At 47.1% G+C, this 25,387-nt stretch overlaps 2 protein-coding genes across 2 annotated transcripts; both read right to left on the bottom strand.

Annotated features, from left to right (window-relative positions):
• Window positions 1-726: 726 nt before the first annotated feature.
• SMIM13 (small integral membrane protein 13) lies at window positions 727-11,571 on the bottom strand. The gene is made up of 4 exons (XM_078855594.1): window positions 11,365-11,571; window positions 5,726-5,807; window positions 4,623-4,727; window positions 727-2,661 (listed from the first exon to the last, which is right to left on the bottom strand). Exons 3-4 carry the CDS (start codon window positions 4,720-4,722, stop codon window positions 2,459-2,461), a joined length of 303 nt encoding a protein of 100 aa, XP_078711720.1. The 5' UTR covers window positions 4,723-4,727; window positions 5,726-5,807; window positions 11,365-11,571; the 3' UTR covers window positions 727-2,458.
• A 3,209-nt stretch (window positions 11,572-14,780) lies between these two features.
• PRDX3 (peroxiredoxin 3) lies at window positions 14,781-23,663 on the bottom strand. Its single transcript, XM_078855593.1, has 7 exons — window positions 23,503-23,663; window positions 22,714-22,792; window positions 19,986-20,127; window positions 19,078-19,213; window positions 17,666-17,769; window positions 15,888-16,053; window positions 14,781-15,127 (listed from the first exon to the last, which is right to left on the bottom strand). The coding sequence occupies exons 1-7, from the start codon at window positions 23,566-23,568 to the stop codon at window positions 15,077-15,079; spliced, it is 744 nt and encodes a 247-aa protein (XP_078711719.1). The 5' UTR covers window positions 23,569-23,663; the 3' UTR covers window positions 14,781-15,076.
• Between the last annotated feature and the right edge of the window lie 1,724 nt (window positions 23,664-25,387).

The following is a 25,387-nucleotide window of genomic DNA, read 5'->3' as shown; positions in this document are numbered from 1 at the left end:
GAACGGACAATCAATCGAGATATGCCACTGGTTTGCAACCGGCATGGCAGTAGTTGTATATTAAGAGATTGAGAGGCCCAAGACTTAAACCTTGTGGAACTCCATCGCGGTGGCCAATACACCACGCAGTGGGATCCATTTTGGTAGCTCTCAATGGGTTGCACGATCCACCAGAAAGTTCTGGCCAACATGAGCCGGAACTAACCCTGCAATGGCCAAGCATGTTTCTTTTTTATGAGATAAGCTACTTTATGCAACTAGAGCCTGTTTCTTGCATAACACTGTTTTTATCCTGTTCTTCTACAATGTACTGCGTATTAAAAACGTTCGAGGGGGTGCTTTTATAAACTGGATAAACATTAAATCATAGTTGCTACAGATTAATACATTACAAGCGCCATATTGGTTATTTTAAAGTTATTACTGCACGTAATTCTTTTCAATGTAAGAATTCTTCGTCGCAGATTTCTCATTTGCCATCAGCCGTAAAAACAAACTGCTGTGTGCTTATGGACGTTTGGTCCGGGTTTTGTCTCCAGACATTTTAAGGAGACACGAGGTTGCTCTGAGGATTACAGCTCCGCTCAAGCATGGTTTTGAAATGCCGGGGACACACGGCTCTGTCAGGAGATGGCCCTCCATGAATTAAACCTGCTGCCGAAGGTACGCACAGACAAACCATTCATTGTGCACAAATCAGGAGAACGCCAAATGTTTTGTCAAAGCCACAGCTATGTACATTCGTATCCATGACTTTGAAAATGCACATCTGAACATCATGTACTGTTTCTTCACTTTGGAACTCATTCTCATTTTACAAGTATCTTAACAGCTGCAACAATGTTAAGGCTACCAGTTAGCCAAGTAGTTCATATTACACGTAGGGTTAATACATAAATATTGTGCAACTTGAGGTAATTATATCACAGCCTGAGTGTTCAATCAATTGCTAGGTTTGCAGCTTTTCCTTTACTGTAGATGCACATGATCCTCCAGTAATCCAACAAAGTTTATAGCCATGTAAATAGGTTGCCAAGTAAATTATTTAACCATGAGTGGTTCTCAACTCCAGTCCTATGGACCCAAAAATCACTAAATATCCCCATTTCAACCAACCATTGAAATGCAAATACAGTATAGGTAATGTATCAATTGGGTGTGCGTGACGAACAATATACAGTACCGTATATCCTGTACATTTGTTAAGAGCCACAGTAGCTTAAACATGTGTATCACAGTTGAGTCGTGATGGCAATTTGGACAGGCTGTTTTGACACACGACACTTGGCTGACGTTATTTTGTGCAGTGGGATTTCCCCACATGGGAACCATTCGCAGAGCGCCCCACCCCACTGACCCAAGCGTCCGCGAGGTTTGATTAAACACGCGGATACGACCGTGCAATGAGCTGGAGTACAGGCTATGGTAAAAAAAAATCAAGTACATTTGCATACCACAGTACAATGAATTGTGTTCACGTTAGCTCAGGATGAATCTAGGTACAAGGACATCACCTTGTGATAAAATCCTGTTAAGATTTATGCTCAACTTCCAAGTCCTTTTTTATATAGATTCAAGACAATAACTTAAAACACTGATTAAAAAAGAACTAAGGCATTTTCATTGAACAAGCAAATACAGTGGAAGAAAATACAAATGGATCAAGGCATGGATATCGGCAACGTACGATTGATCTGGATCTAACGCTGGCCATACATTGAGACAACTTGGTATTATTGTTTTTCATACAAAGATAGGCAAACAGGAAAGTAAATGTTAATTTTGCCTGGTTCACTTTTCATTGCTTGAGACTCCTTTTGGCAGTTATCCCACATCTTAGCAACAAGGTGCGAATTATGTCCTCGCCTCATCCCCTCATGATTAATTGTTGAACTTTGCTTGCGCTTCAGGCTCCACCAAAACTTGGGAGTGAAATTGGGCACAAAAAACTGGGTCGCATGTTGCACTTGCCCGACTGAATTAGTACACGATTGCCGAATCACGATTTAAAAACCTTTTACAGTTTGCTTACACGTATAATAAATATATTAAGAAACCTTAATATATTTATTACATAGCTAAATATTAAAAATATATTTTTTTCAAATATCTCGCTATGCAATTCAGCTGGAAACAATTTTTTACAAAAGCAGTCTGCTTGTAATTCACCAAATTAAATAAGTGTCATATTTGTCAGGGTGTCTCATAATGAAAGTGAATACTGCGCAGAAGAGGCGATTTATGGCAGGAAATTTTTTAGTGGCTTACAAAACGAGCCACTTTGACCTTATTGCCCCTAATGTGCGGCCGACTTAAGCAAGGTAGGCACCATGAATATGCATAATATGAAACAGATTGTTGTACATTCTGTGTTCAAGGTTTTGCACACGTTGTTACAGTACTTGAGCAGCTTGATATATGCACGGTATGATGTGGTGCTGTGAAGACCCCGACGTTATTAATAGCCCTGGCTGTACGTGCTGTGCATGGGAGGAGCAGCGCTGTGTTCGAAGCTGACTCTGTGTCGAGCTTTCGCGTGTGCAGTCGGGCTATCCTCGGCGGGCGCACGCAGCTTGGCTTGCGTCTGCGCCTGCGTCTCTCCCACAATCTCGCGCAGGAACTTGAACTTGGAGAGGAAAAGTTTCCACACCACATACCACCCTAAGTGAGACAACATGGAGACGTAGAAAGATACGTTTACTGACACATTCATACACGAATTTCCACCAAAACACACGCACACAACAATGTACATGCACTTGCTTAGTTAGACCATAACATCAACAGTACACACTAAACACCAAACCACGGATATGGTAGCCAATAAATATCTCCAATACTAATGAAAAAAGCACAGATGTATACAGATACTCTGCAAATATAAACATGACAATGATATCCTGACTACATGTACATGAAGGACCATTCAGGTAAACTTCGGTAGAAGCCAAACATTTACATCAAAAGCATTCAACTAAAAACTGTACAGAACCCAAGTACAGAATCCATGTTCTCCCCGTGGTCACGTGGATTTTTTTCTCTGGGTCCTCCGGTTTTCCCCTCCACATTTAGAAACATGCATTGATATTATTTAGATTTTGCTGCTATAAATGTCCAAATGGTAAGCCACTTTGTTGAGGTATCATTTGTGGCCAGATCGCTTCTGAAAAATAAGTTAATACCTCAGTGGGATTTGCCTGGTAGGATAAGGATGATTTAGTTTTATTTGTATGTGTGTTTGGGTAATTTTACCTTTCTTGTACTGTGCACTACTATCATGTTTTTGTATTGTTTGTTGTTGTAATGTTCTTACTTGCCTCTACTGGACATCTGTGAAAATGTATAGCTCATCGGATTCCTCCAGTATCAATATTTTGATTTTGATATTGAGATAATATAATACATCGTGTCTAGATGCCACTTTATACCCGTATAACCATGTTTCTCAAACTTTGAGGTCCGAATTTTGGCCAGTAATCAATAAAAGTGCCAAGGCTACAATGTCCCTTCCCTCGCCCCTTTACCACGATATTCGGGTGCATAAAAGGTTCCGAGTTTAAAGTTTGATAACCCCTCATTGAGCCTAAAATACCGACTATAATCACCCAGGAATGTCTGTCCTTAATGCTCGTGACGTCACTCCACCATTGACCAGCCCTGCCCTGCTCATTAATATTCATGAGCAGGTGACGTCCTCAACATGGACACCCCCCCACACCTCCTCATTAATAATCATGAGTATGTGACGCCACTCCACATGGAGCAGCCTCCCCCCTCATTAATAATCATGAGCAGGTGACGTCATCCAAATGGACACCCCCCCCATTCATAATAATTATCGGCTGATGTCACTCCACATGGGGGGCCGAGGTGCCTCCTCCCCCCTCCTCGACATCAACTTCCAACCCTCACTACAAAGGCAGAACCCTCACGTCACGTGAGTTTCAGATTTACTGAAATACACCCGTCCTTTGACGGGCAAAAGGCTAGTAGTGAAAGAATTACAAAAACATTACTTAAATATAAAACAAATGTTGTATAGATGTAGAACCTTATTCCCATTTATTTTGAGTTGTACATATCATCGTTGTTCCAAAAACAATACCTATATGAAATGTACAATAAAAAATATCATTTTCTTGTATGCTGGAGTCTATTTAGGTATTTGGGATGTTGCCATGTGATGTGTTGTTGCCACAATAGGCAATAATACACAAACAAAAAAGCTAAAGTGATTTGAGCATTGTAGCAGGCTTATCTGCTGTTTACAGCTCTGAAGCAATGGTAGAAATTCCACATTCCTATGGAGGGCAAGCGTTCATACATATGTATATCGAACTTCTTTCGAAAAATACGTAGCCAACCGTGCTAATCAGAGGTATGGGGGAAGGACAACAAACTAAACACGTGCGACAACCACTGTTAACTTCGCCACAACGTGGTACCCACTTTATCAACCCCCAGAGGGATGATTGGCTGAGTACACCGCCCACCAGGATTTAAATTCTCAACTCTCTGACTGCGAGCCACTCGATCTACCTGGCCATGAAAACACGTTCCCAACAAATGCTAAACAACTTACGTAAAAAAAAAATATTCCTTGTAAGGAATGAATCACGTACCGCACAGCATGAACGCAACAACACACGAGATGGTCAGCAACAGTGACAGCGCCACCAGCAGCCAGTCTTGCCACATCGCCACAGTGCTTGACACCTTCATGTGACCTTTCGTACACCGACAACCAAGGAGAGGCAAGCCCATCACCATGACATTATAACGTAATCGTGCCATCTTTCCAAACTTCACTTTTGTCTTTTTACTCTTAAAACAATGTTTGGTATGAATCTTGACTTAAAGCTTTCGTGACTGCAGGGATTCATATTCTTTGGGTTTTTCGGTAAAGCCACGTAAATAGAAAAAATAATTAAAATAATAACAAAATCACGACGTTTCGATCACTTCAGGGATAGGGTCATTCCAGTCAATCTGTGGCAAGCAGTCGATTTCCAACTTTTGACAAATATTGGTACTGGGCGAAGAGCCCGGCGCCAGCTCAGGACGCTCTGGCGGGACTATGTCGCTCGGCTGGCGTGGGAACGCCTGGGAATTCCCCAGGAATAGCTGGAGTTCATCGCCAGGGAAAGGGAGGTCTGGACCGCCCAACTCAACATGCTGCCGCCGCGACCCTCACCAGGACAAGCGGATTGAGAAACTAACGAACGAATATTGGTAGTAATGAGATGATGATGCTATGCCGAGGCAGCCGTACTACTGCTTATTCCGACTCGTGCGACGTAGTTCTGTTCACTGAATCGCGTTATATCCAATTCGCATCCGTGTTACAAACTATGTGTTCCCCAATACATTAATCGCGTTAGATCAAATTCATGTCATGAAAACACGCGGCGTTATAGGAGAACAAACTGTACGCAGGTGAGCAAGCAACTGAGGTTGATTAACATTTAATACGTTTGGTCAACATTGGACGAGTTTATTTTTTTTAAGCAGCAACACCAGGCGTTACATCCTGCATTACACAGTGCAGATGTCACAGGGGCGTGGTGATGCCGTGCCACAGGTAAAAATGGCCCGTAGTGTCATACAATCCCAGAAAATCTTCTCAACCATTGTGTGTGGATGACAGTATTTCTACTTAAGCGTTCAGTAAAATGTGAAAAACCAAAAATAGCACAACAATGTACAATACGCAAAGCTAACTTACCTTTTCAAAATTACAATTCGTACGGCAAGCGGTGACAGGACGCAGCTTAGGCAGCCAGAGGTTCCAGTCGCAAGTGTTTTACCTTCAACAATAAAAAAACAAAGATTATTCATAGATTTGACACCTACCTCTGTCTACGCATGTTGTGTGTAGGTGTCAATTTGCACACTGGACTTGCAATCCAGAGGGCCCAGGTTTGATCTCCAAGCATGGGAGTTGCAACAACAGTCAAAGTCTCTTGAATCCACACACCTCTGTCCATACAATCTATCTATATATAAAAGGGAAATTTGTGAATATGTGTGTCTGTTCTAAATGTTTAGCATACTTCCCGACATGCAACAAACTTGAAATTTGGCATGTGGGTAGTTTCCAGACTATACACAATGCAAAAAGTATAAATTAGAATATTTTTTTGTATTTTGGGGGGGGGGGGGGGGAAATGACCATTAAGTGTGTGGCGTCAACCCGCATACAGGACTGGCGATAATCGATATCTGGTGAGCGTTTGTGGTATCCATTAAACGGGAATAGGCCGTATCCAAAGAAATCCACAACCTTCAAGTTCTTTGCGCGATTTCAAGAATTGAATCTTGGCGCGCGAGCGTAAGTTTTTTTTCCACCGCGCGTTGGGTTTTATTTGAATTATAATTAATGAGGTAATGATAAAAGTTTTCTTTTCATTTGTTTGTTATGTTTTTAAGCTTTGAGAAGTTTTTTTAAAATCTATTTTTCCCCCGGGCACTTCCCGCTTATAGTATACTAGCATAAGTACCCGGCGTTGCCCGGGTGAAAAATATATTTCTTAAACAGGACCCTGTGGGGTGGGCTGGTAGGAATAATACTTAGTACCGGTACAGGGATATCGACCGGGTATAGAGGAGTTAAAGAAAAAATTACTGTATTCTAGTGTAACGTTAATTAAAAGTGTTTGTTTTGACAAGAAACGCTGTGAGATTTAAAGACTCGTAGTCTTTCATTTCCAAACGATCACATCTGAGATTAATTGACCTTAGATGGGGAAACTCGAATGCATTTACTAGTATAAAGGTGAAATAAAATAGAGGGAATAAACGGCACCTTGGTGCATTTTATGTCGTCTACATAGAGTTGAATAAACGGGCGTTTGGCATATTCATATAACAGTACTACATTGAGCAGTGTTTGTTTGGCACTTCGAGTTTTTATTCGCGCGCACGACATGGATACCGAAAACAACCACGACTTTGAAGACCCCAATGGTTGTCTGGACGCCCATGTTGAAAAGATGCTTGCTGAAACAGAGACCGTATTTGCTGCTGGAACCCTTTACAAACTCGCAGTGAAAAGCGTCGTTTCCATGGACCCAGAACCAACCGCAGTTGGTGCTGCTATAACGGTAGCATCGCCACCAAACATGCAGCCAGCAGCTAAATAATCAAAGATTGCAGCACAAGTAGAAATACTTGCGTGTGAATACGATGTAGTGAACACGACAGAGATGTAGTGAACACGGCAGAGATGTGGTGAACACGGCAGAGATGTGGTGAACACGGCAGAGATGTGGTGAACACGGCAGAGATGTGGTGAACACGGCAGAGATGTAGTGAACACAACAGAGATGTAGAGATGATAGTGAACACGACAGAGATATAGTGAACACGACAGAGATGTAGAGATGATAGTGAACACGGCAGAGATGTAGTGAATACAGCAGATGTAGTGAACACGGCAGAGATGTAGTGAACACGGCAGAGATGTAGTGAACACGGCAGAGATGTGGTGAACACGGCAGAGATGTGGTGAACACGGCAGAGATGTGGTGAACACGGCAGAGATGTAGTGAACACGACAGAGATGTAGAGATGATAGTGAACACGACAGAGATATAGTGAACACGACAGAGATGTAGAAATGATAGTGAACACGACAGAGATGTAGTGAACACGACAGAGATGTAGAGATGATAGTGAACACGGCAGAGATGTAGTGAACACAGCAGATGTAGTGAACACGACAGAGATGTAGTGAACACGGTAGAACTATAAGCGAGTGAATAGCAGCAGCGACGAGGCCTCTCGCTGCCTCTGCTCTGCCGCTGCCGGGCTGCAGATTCAGCCGAGTCAGGCACCACTGCCAATATGCACAACAACAACAATAAACGTGCTGCGTTTCATCTCTGTGTTAATAAGCCTGCCGCACTAGGCCTCGCGAAGCCTGCCGCACTAGGCCTCGCGCCGTGCTTTTCGTGCACAAATAAGGCGATTAAATGTATCTCGTCTCTGTGTTAATAAATGTTTCTTGTCTCTGTGTTATAAAAACGTGCTGCGTTTCAGTAAAGTAAATTTTTTTTAAATAAACGTGCTGCGTTTCATCTCTGTGTTAATAAGCCTGCCGCACTAGGCCTCGCGAAGCCTGCCGCACTAGGCCTCGCGCCGTGCTTTTCGTGCACAAATAAGGCGATTAAATGTATCTCGTCTCTGTGTTAATAAATGTTTCTTGTCTCTGTGTTAAAAAAACGTGCTGCGTTTCAGTAAAGTAATTTTTTAAATAAACGTGCTGCGTTTCAGTAAAGTAATTTTGAAGCGAAGTTTAAAGTTTTGCCGTGATGCGCCGGAAGCGACGGCCATCATGTTTCATTCACAGATCGCAGGGGGAGCGGGCGGCCATCTTGTCGGACAGGGTCATGCCAAGTGTTTGCAGTAGGGGGCGATGTTGATACACGGACGGACGGACAAACGCGGACGGACGGACAAACGCGGCGAGGGCATTAATCTATTGGTGGTCTGGTCCACTTCGTTCCTACCAGTATAACCTTACATATATACACAGATGGGCTGCTACCCCTGCCCCCCCCCCCAGCCACGATCTCCTGGGCCGCTGTGCAGTAATATGTACGGCCTATAGTGTGGTGGGGTGTCGAGGCCTAGTACCGTGCAGAGCCTCCGGCCTCGCCTAAATTGCCCACTCGGCTGAGGCTGGGTACAGGGGCCGTTACCCCCCCCCCCCCCGCGCTACAATAATATTGTCTAATCGCTATAATTTTATTATCTACCGACCCTATAATAGTAATTGCACACATTGTGGTGGGGGGGGGGAGTGAAGAGGACGTGAAACTTTGATGAATTTACCTCAGAGTCGTGTGGTGGGTGTCGAGGCCTAGTACCGTGCAGAGCCTCCGGCCTCGCCTAAATTGCCCAACCGGCTGAGGCTGGGTACGGGTGCCGTTCCCCCCCCCCCCCCCCGCGCTACAATAATACTGTGTAATCGCTATAATTTTATTATCTACCGACCCTATAATAGTAATTGCACACATCGGGGTGGGAGGGGAGTGAAGAGGACGTGAAACTTTGATGAATTTACCTCAGTCGCGTGTTAATGCGTGCGTATATTTTTTACGGGAATTAAAAATGGCGTCCACCCCGCAGCGAACGTGTCGCTACCCGTTGCCAGGGGCAACCGCCGTGGAAAACCAAACGGACCAATCGTGTCTCGCAAATCCCTCACATTTCGTCCAATGAAACTGTGTATGGTCCGGCGACACACAGACAGACACACACACAGACACACACACAGACAGACTTGCGATTTTATATATATAGATAAATGGGTACACCAAAGTTAGTCGTGTAGTGGGGTATGGGTTACTCCCACTTCTTTCAAGATATCTGTCCATTGGAGAAGAGTAGACCAAAATACTTTAGAGGGGCTACACCTTCACATTTTGAATTTGCTAAAACTATAAGGTTACTGAAACTAATATTAATACAACCAAAGCCATGGGAAGCAGTATATTATGTCCATTCAAAATATATCTGTACAATTATATTCCTACACAAAACTGCATATGCAAAAAACAATAACTTTGTGACAGTAAAACCAGTTTTCCGTGATGAATTGCAGGGACCCTGTTATTTGTACACATTTGTGGTTTACAGGGATTTTCTTACCATTATACTGTACAGAGACTCCTCTACTTACGAACGAGATAGGTTCCAGTGTACTGTTCGTAAGTCCAACTTTCCTCCGCTCGATTCCTGAAATGCTGTACGGCATGTACACTAAACACGGAGAATGGCCTTAAAGTGGTATAATCTCTCTGCAGATGTAGATGCCACTGGTTCTTCACGTTCTGTAGATGTAGATGCCACCACCGCCATCTATTTCGCGGGCCGGTTGAACTTTCAACTCTCGGTCCAAACAGGCAACTGGACATACGGACAGATTTGTTCGTTTCTCTGAAAGTTCGTAAGTCTCTGTACTAGGCCGGCACGGCACACGAGGGGGTGAGAGTGGCCAACACCGTGCCAGGCCACCTTTGTCTCCCCAATTCTGACGCTTCCACATTGCACCAGGTACTCGTTTCTTTTCTTGGCTGAGTTGACCTCGAGGGATCAGTTCAGATATACACCACCGATGTTGGCAGTGATACCACAGCGGACGTTCAGGATCCCGTGACGCCACGTTCATAAAAAAAACCCCATCTCGTCCACAATGGGATATATTTATCCCATTAGTGTCAGCACCCGGGCGACGTTTTGGACAGCAGAGGGCAGTACAAGTAAAACATGTTTGTACTGTACACGTACGTACTGTAACCTCCATGCTCCCACGTCTAAAATCGCCACCAACACGCAGCGGACCAGGCGTGGTGAAGTGTCGTCAAATATCCCCCCACCACTCAGCAGTGCTGTCAATCAATCAGTGGATTCGTCCAGTCAAGGTGCCGAAGCCTGGTGTCATTAATTATAACCGAGACTCGATCCACCGGTGGTTAAACTACAGGATGACAGCTCCTGTGTTGTTGATGATCTCAGATGGCCATCAAATGAATACGAGAGTATTAATACTGGAGGAATCCGATGAGCTATAAAGGTATTTGCTCAGAGATCTCCAGTAGGAGTGGGTAAGCACGTTATACTTGTTAAAAACAATTCGCAAGACATGTCAGCCATGAGAACTCCCACGTTGTTGTTTCTGCTGTACATTCGAAGCAGTGTGACCTTAGCGGCGTTCCTATTATTGGTGAGGAGTTATTAAGAGGTCGGAATTTAACACATCCCAGAGACACCCAAAAGCAACAACCACATAACCGTGCAGGTTGCCGATGATACATTACATTGATTCTAGAGTTCTGCTCTGCTTTGGGAACGTTGGTTTAGTCGACTGCGGAGTGAACCTGGTGATCCGAGTTGTCGTCCCAATCAGGGCTAACGTTAGTGGCAGTAATATGTGAACCGGTCCTGGGCCTCCACTCCCTTCACTCTCCCACACAGTGGCCAGCGTGAAGCATGAGGAGTTGATGAGAGAACAATGGGGGGTGAGAGGAGAGAGTGGGAACAGGAGAGAGGGGTGAGGGGCAGGGAGGAGTGGAGAATAGAACACGGAGCGTGGGTAAAGCTGAAGACGATGAGAGTGGTGAGAGTAAGATGAGGAGAGAGGCGGCTGCCAGGAGAGAGGACGAGAAAGTGGAGACAGTGGAGAAGAGGAGGTAGTGGAGTAGAGAGAACGAGGGAGGAGTGGAAGAGAGAGGACGTAAGAGGAGAGGGTGGAGGAGAGTTGACATGAGAGGGTGGAGGAGATAGTGGAGTAGGGAGAACGAGAGAGGAGGAGGAGACGAGGGTGTCGGAGTGGATGGTAGCGAGCGGCACCGCACGTACCGCGCGCGCGCTTCACATCTTCACATCATCACGGCGGCTCCTCTTTCTCGGGGGAAAACAAAGAAAACCATCGCTGTCGACGGCGAACCAAACAACAGCAGCAGCAGTAGCGGCCCCGCGGAGTCGGGAGGCACGAGGGAGCCGTGTGAGCCCGGGAGGTTGTTGAGCGATGAGCGCGACGCGCACTCGGCGAGAGGCCGCAGAGGAGTGCGGGGTGACCCCGGCGGGGGGCGTGGCTCGCGGGGGTCACCGAGTTGCGGCCACGCCCAGCGCCTCGATCCGCGAACCGGTTACCGGTCTCTAATCGGTTACCGGTTTATAATGGGTTACCGGTCTCTACTCGGTTGCCAGTCTCGATTTGGTTACCGGTTTTTAATCGGTTACCGGTCTCTAATCAGTACCGGTCTCGATTTGGTTACCGGTTTATAATCGGTTACCGGTTTATAATCGGTTATCGCAGTGTGAGTTTTTACAAGAGGGGGTGGGGGGGGGGCTCTTTCGCCGATAAGACTTCACCGGTGGGACGAGGGGTCCGCCACACATTTGAAACCATCGTGGGTTTGACACCAGCAGACCTGGAAAGTCAACTCCCTGTTAATGCCCTCCCTTATTACAGGCCAATTCAGACTGTATTTGTCACCCCGTGCCCTTATAAACCTCAACATTCATTCTACAAAGTCCCATCACAGGGGAGAAACACAAACAAATAGACAATAATTTAGTTTTGCCCGTATTGAAAGGGTTGTACGCCAAATGGACCTGCAAACTCAATTTCCCTGTACAAGAATACGGGGTAAACCGTATGGGTGACACCTATGGCAGCAGCACAATGGTGATGATGGTGGTGGTGGCTGTTCTCTCTTGTTGTTTATTGTCGGGGGGTGGCCTCCAGTGGCTCCCTTGCTGGCCTCGCAATGAAGAAACCTTGTGGCGTGGCCGGTTCGGGGGAAAGTCAGAGAACCCTGGTGACCGCTTTTCCGGCGAACGCACAAACCGCACGGGGGGCCCTATCACGACACGTGTCCTCGTTTCTCGGGCAAATACTGCGGGGTAGAGGCGCATCCCTGCAATTACTTGCCCTCGCCACTGTTGGCGGAAGGGTAGTCCACTCGAGGGAGCTCTTGAGCAGAGGTTTCTCAACATTATTTGGCTACTGTACCCCTTGTTGAATTTTGTTCCAACCGAATAGTACCCAACATGATTCTGAGAAATAAATGTATGAATAATAAACATCAACATTTTAACCAATTGTCCTTTTTGTGAGGTTATCCGAACGACCTGGTAACTGCAAGCGACTAAAAACAATTCACCGGACGCTCTGCATGCGCGAGGTCATTTGTTCGTGTTCGCCGGTTACTCTTGCAAACCACATTGTTTAGAACGGTCTCATATATCGGATTTCAATTTGATAAGTTATCTAATATTGGTGTGGCGACGCCCAATCTAAATCCCTCCCCTCTCCCCACCCCCTTTGAAAACAGACTCTGCTCCACGCAGCTCTACTCCTGCCCACTCTTTCTCTGCCCTCCCATCCCTGACATCTTGGCGCAGTCAATCTTCCTTTCCCCCTTATGCCGAGCACTTCTTCTTCCTTCCTGCTGCTCATCTTTAGCCATGCCCTCCGTGTCCGTCATGGGGACTTCCATCGCGGGATCCCGTTCCTCTTGCTCTTTTTCCATACAGTACATGGATCTACATTGAGGCCTCCTTTGCCAGTACCAAAATATAATAATAAAAGGGGAGAAAAACCCTATTATATTTGGGTACTGGCAAAGGAGCCCTCATTACTCTGATGGTGCGTTGTCTTTGAGCTGTGCGCCTTTTCGTGTTATCTGGTCGAACACCGCATGAGACTAGACTCTAAGGAAGGCTGTCTCTGGTGTGGACCAATCAGTCAAGGACAATGCATATATTATCAGTTTTTTTTGTTTGCATTCTGACCGCAGGTATTGTGGTTAATGTAAACATGATTCCTTGTAAAAAGGTTTCAGTTTTGTTGCCAGAAAAAAGGGAAAAACCCCTATTATTAGTACATGTATGTTGAATTTCTGTAGAACCATATGTAGCCAACCGTGCTAATTGGAGGTCCTGGGGGCGACAACTAAACACAAAATCAGTTCTAAAGAAGTTCGTTTTCAATTTAGATTTCAAAGTGAATAGTGGCTTCCGAATATTGGAAGGAACGTACCAGACGGCCGCTGAATGTATCCTAATCGTAAAATGTAAGTTGTGTATTTATATCCTGCAAGTTGCACGTCTTTTCACTGACAAGGCAAAAAAAAACATCACGTGTACTGTGTAGCTACGAGAGAAGAGCAAGCCGTGTGTGTGTTGAGTATGGTCTTTCGGGGTAGTGCCATTGCCTAGCGGGGTAGCACATTTTTGCAGCTTGTTTAAATTAAACCAATTACGTCGGACAAGTGTGAAATATCTACTATAATTAGCTTACTCGTCTTGGTCAGTATGTATGTGTGTGTGTGCCTGGTGGGGTATATGAGTTGAGTTCACAACAATTTCGTGCTTTATGTAAAGACCTACACCGTGCAGTTTCCCTCGCTCTATGCAGACTGGATTTATGCGATTTCGCGAAAACGCGGTTCACGTAATTTCTACCCAAGATTGGCTCTATGAGGTCGGACGTGGGACATTTCGTGTGCGCTGTGCGCGCTACTCGGCACGCAGCCGTCTCCTCGTGCGGTGCACCATTATTTTTGGAATGCATCTATTACCGCATAAATCAGTGTTCTTCACTAATTTTCTGAGGGAGGGGGGCACTTTTGCCGATAAGACATCATCAGTGTGAAGGCCGTCACACATTTGAAACCATGGGATTTGACAGCAGCACGATGATGGTGGGGGGGGGTGTTGTTTCACTATTTGTGTATTGTCAGGTGCCGCACTAAAGGTCATCAGTGACCCGCGGGCCTTGCAATGAAGTGGCATAAAGTGAAGGAAAACTGTAGATTCGTTTATATCGCTCATCTCTCTTCTGAATCAATCATCTTCTAGATCTCTATGGATTCCTACCGTACATCTATCACATGCCTCATATACATGTTGCATACATAGCTGTATTATTTCTCTAACATCACTTCATCTCGTCTTGCTAGCCCGTCTGTCTTCCTCTCATCTAACCACACCGCAATCTCATCTATCGCTATTTTATCATCTCACTACACCTGAGGCCAGTAATAAACTTTACAAGTAAACATCTATCGCATGCAACGTAGGTTAGTTATCCGGCATGTCCGTAACATGGCAGTCAATCAGGCGCTTTCAGTGATGTTTTGATGCCACTGCAAGTGGCTACTCTGCTTTCAAATGTTTCACGGCTTTTAACCACAACATACCATCGACAACACAAGCCACATTCATTCATCGTGTGCTTTATATCTCGTCAACCAAATTAAAGCAGAATTTTCCGTCATCTGTAATGGTGCACACATCGGTAAACAGAGACATTACGCTGATATTAAGTAAAGTTGCACAGATTGGTAATTTGCAATGTTGTCAACCTGATGAATTCAACTGCTATGTTCAGGTCGTGTTTAATAAAGCACGTATTTGTATCAAAATACATTTATTTGATTCGAAGACACTTTGAGTCGAGAAGCGCTAAAGACTGAATACCAAAGGTAGTTCAGTTCAAGCTGTAACAATATTAACGTCTTGCTATAGACGATGAGAACCTCTACATTCCAGTTTCAATTCTTCAGTTCACTTTTTCAAAGTACTCCAGTGAGTCTTGAGGGTTTGGCTTGATCTGAAACACACACACACGTGGATTTTTAGGGCAATACTTCCTTCCAAAGTTATCTGTATATTATATAGCTGAACCCGGTAAAAAATATACTTTTATTTTATTATTATTATTATTGTATGTTATCTTACACCTGAGTAGTATGGTGATCGATAGGGTAATCATCACAACATATACATTACTGTAAATATCTGTGTGTCTAATATGTGAAACGCATAAGGCCCTCTTTACAATGTAACAAAACGCTGAAAAATATACATTTAGATGTAGCCTTCTCATGAATGCGCTTACACGAAAGTTAATTTGATGCAATGAAGTCTTCTTAGGCTACACAATTCCATTCTATGTTGCTGTGGAGTATTATGAGTATAAGCAAATAACAGAACTTCGTTCTGTATCTGCACATGCATGCAAATGTGTTTTAGTCTGTCAGTCAATTGGCTTTCCAGACCAATGTCCAGCAGCATTTGTTTAATCAAGCAAACTCTGGTCTGGTTTCACCCTTCTGGGTCTCAGAGTGAGGCTTGTTGCCGAATAAAATTGGTCTGGGAAAAAAGCCAATGGATAATATTGGTCTCGAAAGTCAATTGCCCGATGGACAAACTAATACTTTGTATTTGTGTTTTGGAGGATACATCAGAATTGAATCAGAATATTCTTTTGTACTGGAGGAATCCGATGAGCTATAAAGCTCTTTTTACTGCATATGTCAAAATGTACCTCTGGTATTCCAGCGATAACGTCCGCGAGTGTGCGTTTTTACCGTTGGAGCTTCGGGAGTCCAGTTGGCCGGGCACACCTCCCCGTGCTCCTCCACAAACTGGAAGGCCTTGACGAGACGCAAGGTCTCCTCCACGGAGCGGCCAACGGGCAAGTCATTGACGCTCGCGTGCCGCACGACGCCGTTGGGGTCGATGAGGAACAGGCCCCTGCGCGGGGTGACCGGCGACACGGCGACCACGGCAGTCAACACGGCACCGCCGTAGCTCCGCGCTCGCAGAGGCGACCCTCGCATTTGTGGCAAGCTTGCCACAAATTAACCGCAATACCGTGCTGATCTCGTCAAGGAGCATAAACCATCAAATGAAGTCCGGTCATCCTCACAGCAGCAGCAGCAGCTTTTGGCTGGCTGTCGAACAGAGACGGTCACCGCATCGTGCGCTTTCAGATATGCTTTTGCGGCCGTCTGTAACTTATGTGTATATATTGAACTTCTTTCACACCCTAAGTAGCCAACCGTGTTAATTGGAGGTGCGGAAGGACAAAAAACTAAAAAAAGCTGTTCAAAAGAAATGAGTTTAACACTCTTCCGTCCGATATTAAGAAGCCACTGGAGCTATGTACTTTGAAATCTAAATTAAAAACAAATTTCCGTAGAGCTGCTTTTTGTGTTTAGTTTGTTGTCCTTACCCCGCACCTCTGATTATCACGGTTGGCAGTTCAACACACATACATATATCGTGCATGGCCATTAGTGGCTGTCAACAGTGTACCGCATCCACGCACAACCCCCACCATGTGTGTCAATGCAGCAGGCCTGGGTGGGGTCGATTGCACTTGAAATTGCACAAGTCAAAATAAATTGAAACCACAATTTCAGATGACAACGCTGTTGTGATCGTCGAGTATAATGTCGCATATCCAACTTGCTATGCACTGAGGTATAGGCAGATATATGAAAAGGTCGGATTTCAGAACATCTACGAGAAATTGTCGGTTACATCACACACAACAAATATGGCCCTGGGTGTGGGCGGATAATCAGACAGGGCAGATATGTGATGCAGCACTGTAATTATAGGGACTGGGCGCCACAAGACATGAAGCTATTTTCCTTTCAGTGGCCGAGCCCAGCGGTGCACATAACCACGAGCTCTGCCCTGGTGGCGTGCGTGCGCTGCCCGACCATATGTTCCTCCAGCTTGAAAAGACGTTGCCGGTAGGAGGCTGGTAAATTATCCCAGCGTGAAGTCTAAAATTAACGTTACAGACGATGGGCCTCATTTATTTAGCCCACCGAAGCAAGACGCTGGTAGAAGTGATGTGGAGCATAAACTAACGCCCCCTGCAGCTACGTGTATGACATTTAACGTTGACGAGCAGCAGGCTTGTCCTTTTGTTGGACAGTAATAATTGCCAACTTGATCATTTGTGATGTTGGATGACACCGTGGTCGGAGTGCTCAACTCCTAAATGGATGGGGTGTGCTTTTGCATTTGGAAGCTGGTTGTTAAGGATGCACTCATGTTTAGACCAAAGGCTGCTTCAGCTATATATGAAAACCATGACATTTAATACCAATTGCAATATTAACCAAAGTGCATTGTTCTGTACTTTATAGGCATAACCCTTTGCCTACACAAGTGGCGCTGGCACTTAAACCGATAATATTTATTTTGCAAGGTCAAATATACCGTGGCCGAGAGTGAATGGTGCTGCAGTGGCTACTACGTGGGCGGGAGAGGAAATGCCAAGGTAGACAGACGTGTTGTTGGTTCGGCAGGTAAACAGGCACAGGAGGCGGGCATGCAACATTCGTACCGGAGAGCCACGCCTGCTTCCTCGAGCAGCACGCCGTAGTCCTTTGAGATATTCTTGCTGAAGTCTGAGAGGAGAGGGATGTTCATGTGGCCTAAGCCACCAGCCTGGCAGAAGGATGGCACAAAGTGAGAAAGCCACCACACAATCGGGGGTTACACTCGTGCAATTGCTAATTCATTCATTTAATAAATCTACAAAGTACCATCATAAAACATAAACATCACGACTAAAAATCCTTGCAGGCAACACGATGTCCCTCTTGTCACTGAGAGTTTACAAATAATAGGTTTTCAATAGGGGGGGGGGGGCACAGTTTGAATCTAATGGGATCTGATCATGTGCCAAGTCCAATCGCAAGCAAAATCAAATTTGATCTGACCGAATGTGATCCACAAATTATGTTGATCCAGCCACTCGCCAGAAAGAAATTATATTTCCAAAATGTGTAGTCAATCAGCTTTCATGCGTGATACGGCATTCGACAGTGGATTAATAAAAAGCTGCATATTATTATACAAGTCGTGCAAGGCGATAACAAAACCTGAAGCTTCATTGTGAAATGTATAAGCAACTCTGCGCCAAGATGTACTGTACACATAGAACTAATACTTATTATGTGGCTCCAGTGGGGTTACCTCGTTAAACAAATATACGAGACAAGAATTGAATCTTCCCACGTGAAAATAATTTTCTGTCCATAAATCTAAGGGCCTTCCAAACTCTTTTTTTGAGCAGGATTTGTTTAAGATGGCAAACTCTGGACACAGATGGGACATTTTGGGTCTAATCAGCACACAACTGCTCCCGAGTTGGTAGATGTTATGCGCAAGAGGATTGCACATGTTTGTTCAAAAACAGGATGCGTCGTGAAAGTGGAATGTTCTTGCATATAACATATAGCAACCCACAAGCAGCTAACATGCCACAATCTGCTCATGAGACGTAGAAAGACACAAACTAAACTATAAACGAGAACACTATTTTAATTTTACCAGGTAAGACCCACTGAATTATATATCTCTTTTTCAGAAGCAACCTGGCCACAAATGATAGCTCAACGAAGTGGCTTATCATGTGGCCATTTATAGCAGCTAAATGCACTTTCTATATGTGGTGGGAAAAACCAGACGACCCGGAAAAAAAGTCCACACGACCACGGGGAGAGAGACGTGCAAACTCCAAATATACAGGCGTCAGGGTTGGGATCGAACCCACAACCTCCTGAATACCAGGCGAGGTAGTTAACATCTCGCCACCGTGCCGCCTACAAATAGTTAACACAGTTTTCCCACTTAAGCAAATGCTGCTATAAAACATCACTTTGAAAGACCGATACGCCGATGGGAAAAATTTTAAATAATGTGAAAAGCTTGAGCTCCTATCTCTTTATTATTTGTACAGAAGTTGGGCACCTTGCGCGGGGTGTTGATCCAGGCCAAGTGGCTGAAGTGAGAGTCGACGGATACGCCCACAACCTGGCAGTTGATTTGGTGAAATTCGTTGGCCTTTTCGCTGAATGCGATGATCTCCGTGGGGCATACGAACGTGCTGCCGGGAAACAACTCTGTTAATGGACACGTAAAACTCAATCTACATCAGCAATGGTTCCAGACATACATTTCTGGATTTGCACGTTTCCCGAGAGCATATTGCAATGACGGGCATTTTGGAAATTCTCCAGTTTGCACCCAGGTTGTAGTTTTAAACAAAATCCCGACAATTATAAACAGATCCCGTTACTTTCTTTATTTCTACAACCGGGATGACTTTTTTTCTCCTCAATATTTACTGTATAATAATACGACAAATTAAGTGTTGTAAGCCCTTGTAAGCAATGGAAATGATGCACGTACATACATATGCAGTGTGAAAGCAGTTCAACATTCATACATATAGAAATAATTAGGAATTCTCACATATGTTATTATTCACCATTAATGTCAATATAAGAAATTACTAAGAACCATGCATGATATACGGTACATCGAAGCCAAATAAAAATAAACACCTCTAACAAGTCAACCCAAGAAATAGATGGAGCGATTGAAATGAAGACACGCGAAATCAGCTTGTGATCTCACGGTTGGCTACGCACGGTGCGAAAGAAGTTTAACATACATGATAATCTTGCCATTCATAGAAGACTAATAGTTAATGAGATTCTGACGCATATGTTAAGACAGCCCTCGACGTTATAGTGGTGTGGCTTGCGGCATAGCTTCACTCATTGAGCGGGTCACAATGATGTGCAAGGGCCGAGGGAAGGTGGGAGCTCCATCGCATGCGGTGCCTGGGGTCCGTGTGCTCTTGCTGCACTTACAAGTCGAGAGGGTAAAAGAAGAGGACCAGGTACTGCCCTTTGAAGTCATCGAGCGACAACACGCGGAACTTCCCATCGTCCACGGCTGTCCCCTTGAAGTGGGGTGCGGGTTTTGTCACAGCAGCAGCTCTGAGGTGGCAAGCTGCAGTGGTGGGGGTGAGGGCATTGTGGAAGATAAACAAGAGAGGGGATTATGGTGTCATGTGTTTACATAATGAGGTGAAAGACACGTCAGGTTTTGCAGCCAATGTTACAATTCGCAAATAATTTTGGGTTTGGCCACATAACGATCTGACCAAATCTGTATCAAACTAAATGTTGTATATTCTGTGATTGGTAATATTGGTTGAGGGTGTTGTTCTTCAACTCACGGGTGAGGTAAAACAATAATTGGGGCATTACACGCATGTACACCACCTGGTAATTCGTTTGTTTGGCTGCGTCGGGTGGTGGAGGGTTCTTAACGACACAAATTTGTTTAGATAATTACGTGGCCTAACCCAAAAAATGTATTATAACGAAAACTCATTTGGTGACTAAATTGACTTCAGGACAAGTCTACTGTCTTGATTTTTTGCAGAAATTTGCTCCTTTTAAAAATACAATGTTTGGATTGCCAAAGTGTCATTTAAAGCAGGGTTTAAGAGCATGAATAACTTCACGACTGCATTACACTTGTGTTAAACCCGGTGTTGCATAGCTTCAGCTGCTTACGAGCCAACCACAATTTCTGTAACCGAGAGCATTTCACAACAAAGCGTGCTTGCATTTACAAATCAACGGCCTCCAGCGCTGAACCGCGGCGCGTCACGTGGGCGTTAATGTGTCAAGCGAGGGGTGCCCAGACAAAAAGAGTCAACGGGTTTCCCGCGCTTTACGCGGTAGTAGATGCGTTCCAGAAAAAAAGAAAGAGGGCGCGCAAAGCGAAACCCCATGATACAGATGCCTGTCAAATAGCGCGTACAGTACACAATGTTGTCCCACGTCCAATCGCATAGCTACATACGAGTGAGTTCAAACCGTATACAGTTGCAAATTATAGGTAGAAATAGGTTAAGTAAGTTCAACTTCTTTCACACCGTGCATAGCCAACCGTGCAAATCTGAGGTGTATATACGCAAAATCGCACAAAGCGAGGGAAAGCTGAAACATTTGGGGTGGCGCTCATCGCCGTGGGCCGTCTTCGCTGAGACAGCCTTTGGGAATTCTCATGAGTGGCCCCTTTATCTACATAGGACAACTTTTGAGGTCCCACAACCCTGTTTTATGGACCCCAGAGAGATAACACTGTGTAACAAAAAAACATAGTTCCTGGGTAGTGTTATTTTCCAATTGCTTATGCCTCAAAAGTACAGAAAATGGCTATTATTCCCCACAAACTTTGCTTTTGTGAGCAGGACAGTGATATTTTGAAATGTACCTATTTTCAATGAGAAAAAGTGTGCATTTGTGTCATTCCTTCACGTAAAGTCCTGGTCATGTTACATTGTGTAATTATCCGCGTTGACAACCAACCGGTATTTGCGTATGTTGCGATACTAAACAGTGCCACCCAGATGTACATGTTTTTTCAAAGTGTAAAATAGTATCAATTCGGTCGTGTAATCCACAGCACTACTATGTAAGATTCATGAACCACGTCGGTCGGTGTTTTTCATTGCAAGGCCCGCGGGCCACTGGCAGTCCCTGGTGGCCTTTAGTGCGGCCGGACATGCGGCCCCCGACAAAACACCCCCCCATCATCATCGTGCTGCTGTCAAACCCCAATGGTTTCTAATGTGTGGCTGTCCTCACACTGATGATGTCTTAACGGTGAAAGTGGCCTCTTCTGAAAATTTGTGGCAAACGCCGGTGTAGGTAGTCTTAATAAACGTTCTGGCAATATATTGAAAGATAAACGAACTTAAAAAATAACTCTGCAATAACACTTTGCATGCCTATGCTGAGACATCATGCAGGCATTATTGACTTGCACTCCAGGAGAATGCACATCTGTAGAGGAGACACCTTGACCGGCCACTGTCTCCTTGCTCACACGAGGAATTTCCAGTCACTGCTGGAAATTCCACGTTCCCATGGAAGCCGTTTGCTCACGGCACACGCGCACAAACTGACCGACTTGCAACTTCGTGCATAACGAGGCATCGATTAATACCCATTGTCCAAGTTCACGACACCTCCATTGCGACCGAATCGCTTGGAGTTGTTGGCTTCGCGTGTTGAAACGGATTTCGCCGTGACCCTCGCAGCCGCTAGAGGCCGCTACATCCCACAGACGGCAGCGACCTCCAGCGGCTGAAGTCGTCAAGTGACGGCGTTGCGCAAGACGCAGAGAAGCGCGCCACTGCTGATCAACGCAACTGGACGGGCGGCATTCACAGCGGAGCTGAACCTCGATGACTGAGCGACATCGTCACATCAACCCACCCTGGGCTGTGACACGTGGTGGTGTGAGTGGGTGGTGTTGTGGTGGGTGGTGTTGTGGTGGGTGGTGTGATGGTGGGTGGTGTGATGGTGGGTGGTGTGATGGTGGGTGGGTGAGTGGTGGTGGGTAGTGGTGGTGTGATGGTGGTGGTGTGATATGGTATGATGGGTGGTGGGTAGTGGTGGGTAATGGTGGTGGTGGGTTGGTAGTGGTGGTGGTGGGTTGGTAGTGGTGGATAGTGGTGGTGGGTAGTGGTAGTGGTGGGTCATGGTGGTGGTATGGTGGTTGTGGTGTCTCCCCCACCCGTGCTGATCGCGGCGCGTGCCGCCCAGGGCGCTCCGCTCGGGCCGGGCCGCACTCCTCCCGTGACCGCCAACCTCGCCTGCAACAACACAGCGACACTCAGCAACAACTACAACACAGCGACACTCAGCACTCAGTAGTAGCAACAACACAGCAGCAACAACACAGCAGCAACATAGCAGCAACAACACAGCAGCAACAACAACACAGCGAGCACTCAGCAGCAACAACACAGCAACAACACAGCAGCAACAACAACACAGCAGCAACAGCACTCAGTCGTAGCAGCAACAGCAACACAGCGAGCACTGAGTAACAACACAGCAGCAGCACTCAGTAGCAGCAACAACAACACAGCGAGCACTCAGCAGCAACAACACAGCAGCAACAACAACACAGCAGCAACAGCACTCAGTAGCAGCAACAACACAGCGAGCACTCAGCAGCAACAACACAGCAACAACACAGCAGCAACAACAACACAGCAGCAACAGCACTCAGTCGTAGCAGCAACACAGCGAGCACTGAGTAACAACACAGCAGCAGCACTCAGTAGCAGCAGCAACAACAACACAGCGAGCAGTCAGCAGCACGCCGTGCTGTACGTGGAACTTCTTTCGCACCGTACGTAGCCAGCCGTGCTCATCTGAGGTGCGGCGGCGGCGGGGCCAGAGGGGGGTAGGGGGGCAACGAACTGGACACGCGACGAGCGCTCGGAGCGAAGCGAGGTTCCAGCCGAGCGCTCATTGCGCTGTTGTGGTCCGTCTGGTGGTGGTGGTGGCGGCTCACCGCGACTGCGCCACGCCGCAGCAGCTGCAGCGGCGATGCGAGTGACCTTGCCAGCATCGCGGCCATGGCTCTCCCTGTGCTGCTGGTGGAGGTGGTGGAGGTGTCGCAACAACGATGACGACAACAAAATGCGAAGCTGCCGCGGTGACGCCGCCGCCCCGTCAAGTCGCCAAGTCGGCACCCGTAGAGGCGGCGCGTGCTCGAGCGCCCTCTGGTGGGCGTGGGTGGGGTGGGGTGGGGGTGGGGTGGGGGTGGGGTGGGGGTGGGGTGGGGGTGGGGGTGGGGTGGGGGTGGAGTGGGGGTGGGGTGGGGGTGGAGTGGGGTGGGGGTGGGGGTGGAGTGGGGTGGGGGTGGAGTGGGGTGGGGGTGGGGTGGGGGTGGGGTGGGGGTGGAGTGGGGGTGGGGTGGGGTGGGGGTGGGGTAGGGGTCGGAATGGGGGTGGGGTAGGGTGGGGTGGGGTGGGGGTGGGGTGGGGATGGAGTGGGGGTCGGGGTGGGGTGGGGTGGGGGTGGGGTGGGGGTGGGGTGGGGGTGGGGTGGGGGTGGGGGTGGGGTGGGGGTGGAGTGGGGGTGGGGTGGGGGTGGAGTGGGGTGGGGGTGGGGGTGGAGTGGGGTGGGGGTGGAGTGGGGGTGGGGTGGGGTGGGGGTGGGGTAGGGGTCGGAATGGGGGTGGGGTAGGGTGGGGTGGGGTGGGGGTGGGGTGGGGATGGAGTGGGGGTCGGGGTGGGGATGGGGTGGGGGTGGGGTGGGGGTCGCAATGGGGTGGGGGTCGGGGTGGAGTGGGGGTGGGGGTCGGGGTGGGGGTCGAGGTGGGGGTGGGGTGGGGGTCGGATGGGGTAGGGTGGGGTGGGGGTGGGGGTGGGGTGGGGATGGAGTGGGGGTCGGGGTGGGGATGGGGTGGGGGTGGGGTGGGGGTCGAAATGGGGTGGGGGTCGGGGTGGAGTGGGGGTGGGGGTCGGGGTGGGGTGGGGGTCGAGGTGGGGTGGGGGTGGGGTGGGGGTCGGGGTGGGGTGGGGGTGGGGGTGGGGATGGGGTGGGGGTGGGGTGGGGGTCGCAATGGGGTGGGGGTCGGGGTGGAGTGGGGGTGGGGGTCGGGGTGGGGTGGGGGTCGAGGTGGGGTGGGGGTGGGGTGGGGGTCGGATGGGGTAGGGTGGGGTGGGGGTGGGGTGGGGGTGGGGTGGGGATGGAGTGGGGGTCGGGGTGGGGATGGGGTGGGGGTGGGGTGGGGTGGGGGTCGCAATGGGGTGGGGGTCGGGGTGGAGTGGGGGTGGGGGTCGGGGTGGGGTGGGGGTCGAGGTGGGGTGGGGTGGGGGTCGGGGTGGGGTTGGGGTCGGGGTGGGGGTGGGGTGGGTGTCGAGGTGGGGGTAGGGGGTCAGGGTGAGGGTGGGGGTCGGGGTAGGGGGTGGGGGGTGCCACGCCGATGGAGCTCTTGGCCGAGCGCGTGTTCGCGCCTCGTAGCTCAATTGTCGCCTGCCGGATCTTGTGATCGCATCGCTGTCGATCGCCTTATCAGTGCCCCCCCCCCAAGACCGTAATTATGTAATATAGATTGGGAGAAACATATCCCCCCCAATATTCAAATATGCTCAAAATGCCCCCCCCCCCCAATATATTGCTATAAAATAGATTTCTGTTTATATGATTGTGGTTATGGTTGTACTTTATTAATCCCTAATCTCTGCCATTACATACAATGAAACTAGAAAAAGTAAAAAATTCAAAACAGAGCAATGTAATTCAATAAACTATTAGACATTATTGTAAAAAATAAAGAAAAAGTCTATCCTATGTGTTAGTGAATTTTTTTTATATGTTAGGCAGGAAATGGCAGGAAATTCATTAAAAAATTTAGATTTTTTTTCTGGGGGGGGGGGGGGGGGACACCC

Source organism: Lampetra fluviatilis, chromosome 4, assembly GCF_964198595.1.
Source record: "Lampetra fluviatilis chromosome 4, kcLamFluv1.1, whole genome shotgun sequence".
In the NCBI taxonomy this organism is placed as follows: Eukaryota; Metazoa; Chordata; class Hyperoartia; order Petromyzontiformes; family Petromyzontidae; genus Lampetra; species Lampetra fluviatilis.
The sequence above is the reverse complement of the archived record's forward strand: the minus strand, read 5'-3'. Positions and strand labels throughout refer to the sequence as shown.

What these genes read in the sequence shown, in the direction of transcription:
- SMIM13 (XM_078855594.1), bottom strand. Translation starts at nt 4,722, where the DNA reads ATGAAGGTGTCAAGCACTGTGGCGATGTGGCAAGACTGGCTGCTGGTG. An exon ending in TGTTGCGTTCATGCTGTGCG is followed by an intron (nt 2,662 to 4,622) that starts GTACGTGATTCA and finishes TGTCTCACTTAG; the next exon opens with GGTGGTATGTGGTGTGGAAA.
- PRDX3 (XM_078855593.1), bottom strand. Translation starts at nt 23,568, where the DNA reads ATGGCCGCGATGCTGGCAAGGTCACTCGCATCGCCGCTGCAGCTGCTG. An exon ending in TGCGGCGTGGCGCAGTCGCG is followed by an intron (nt 22,793 to 23,502) that starts GTGAGCCGCCAC and finishes GTGTTGTTGCAG; the next exon opens with GCGAGGTTGGCGGTCACGGG. An exon ending in GGACTCCCGAAGCTCCAACG is followed by an intron (nt 15,128 to 15,887) that starts GTAAAAACGCAC and finishes TGTGTGTTTCAG; the next exon opens with ATCAAGCCAAACCCTCAAGA.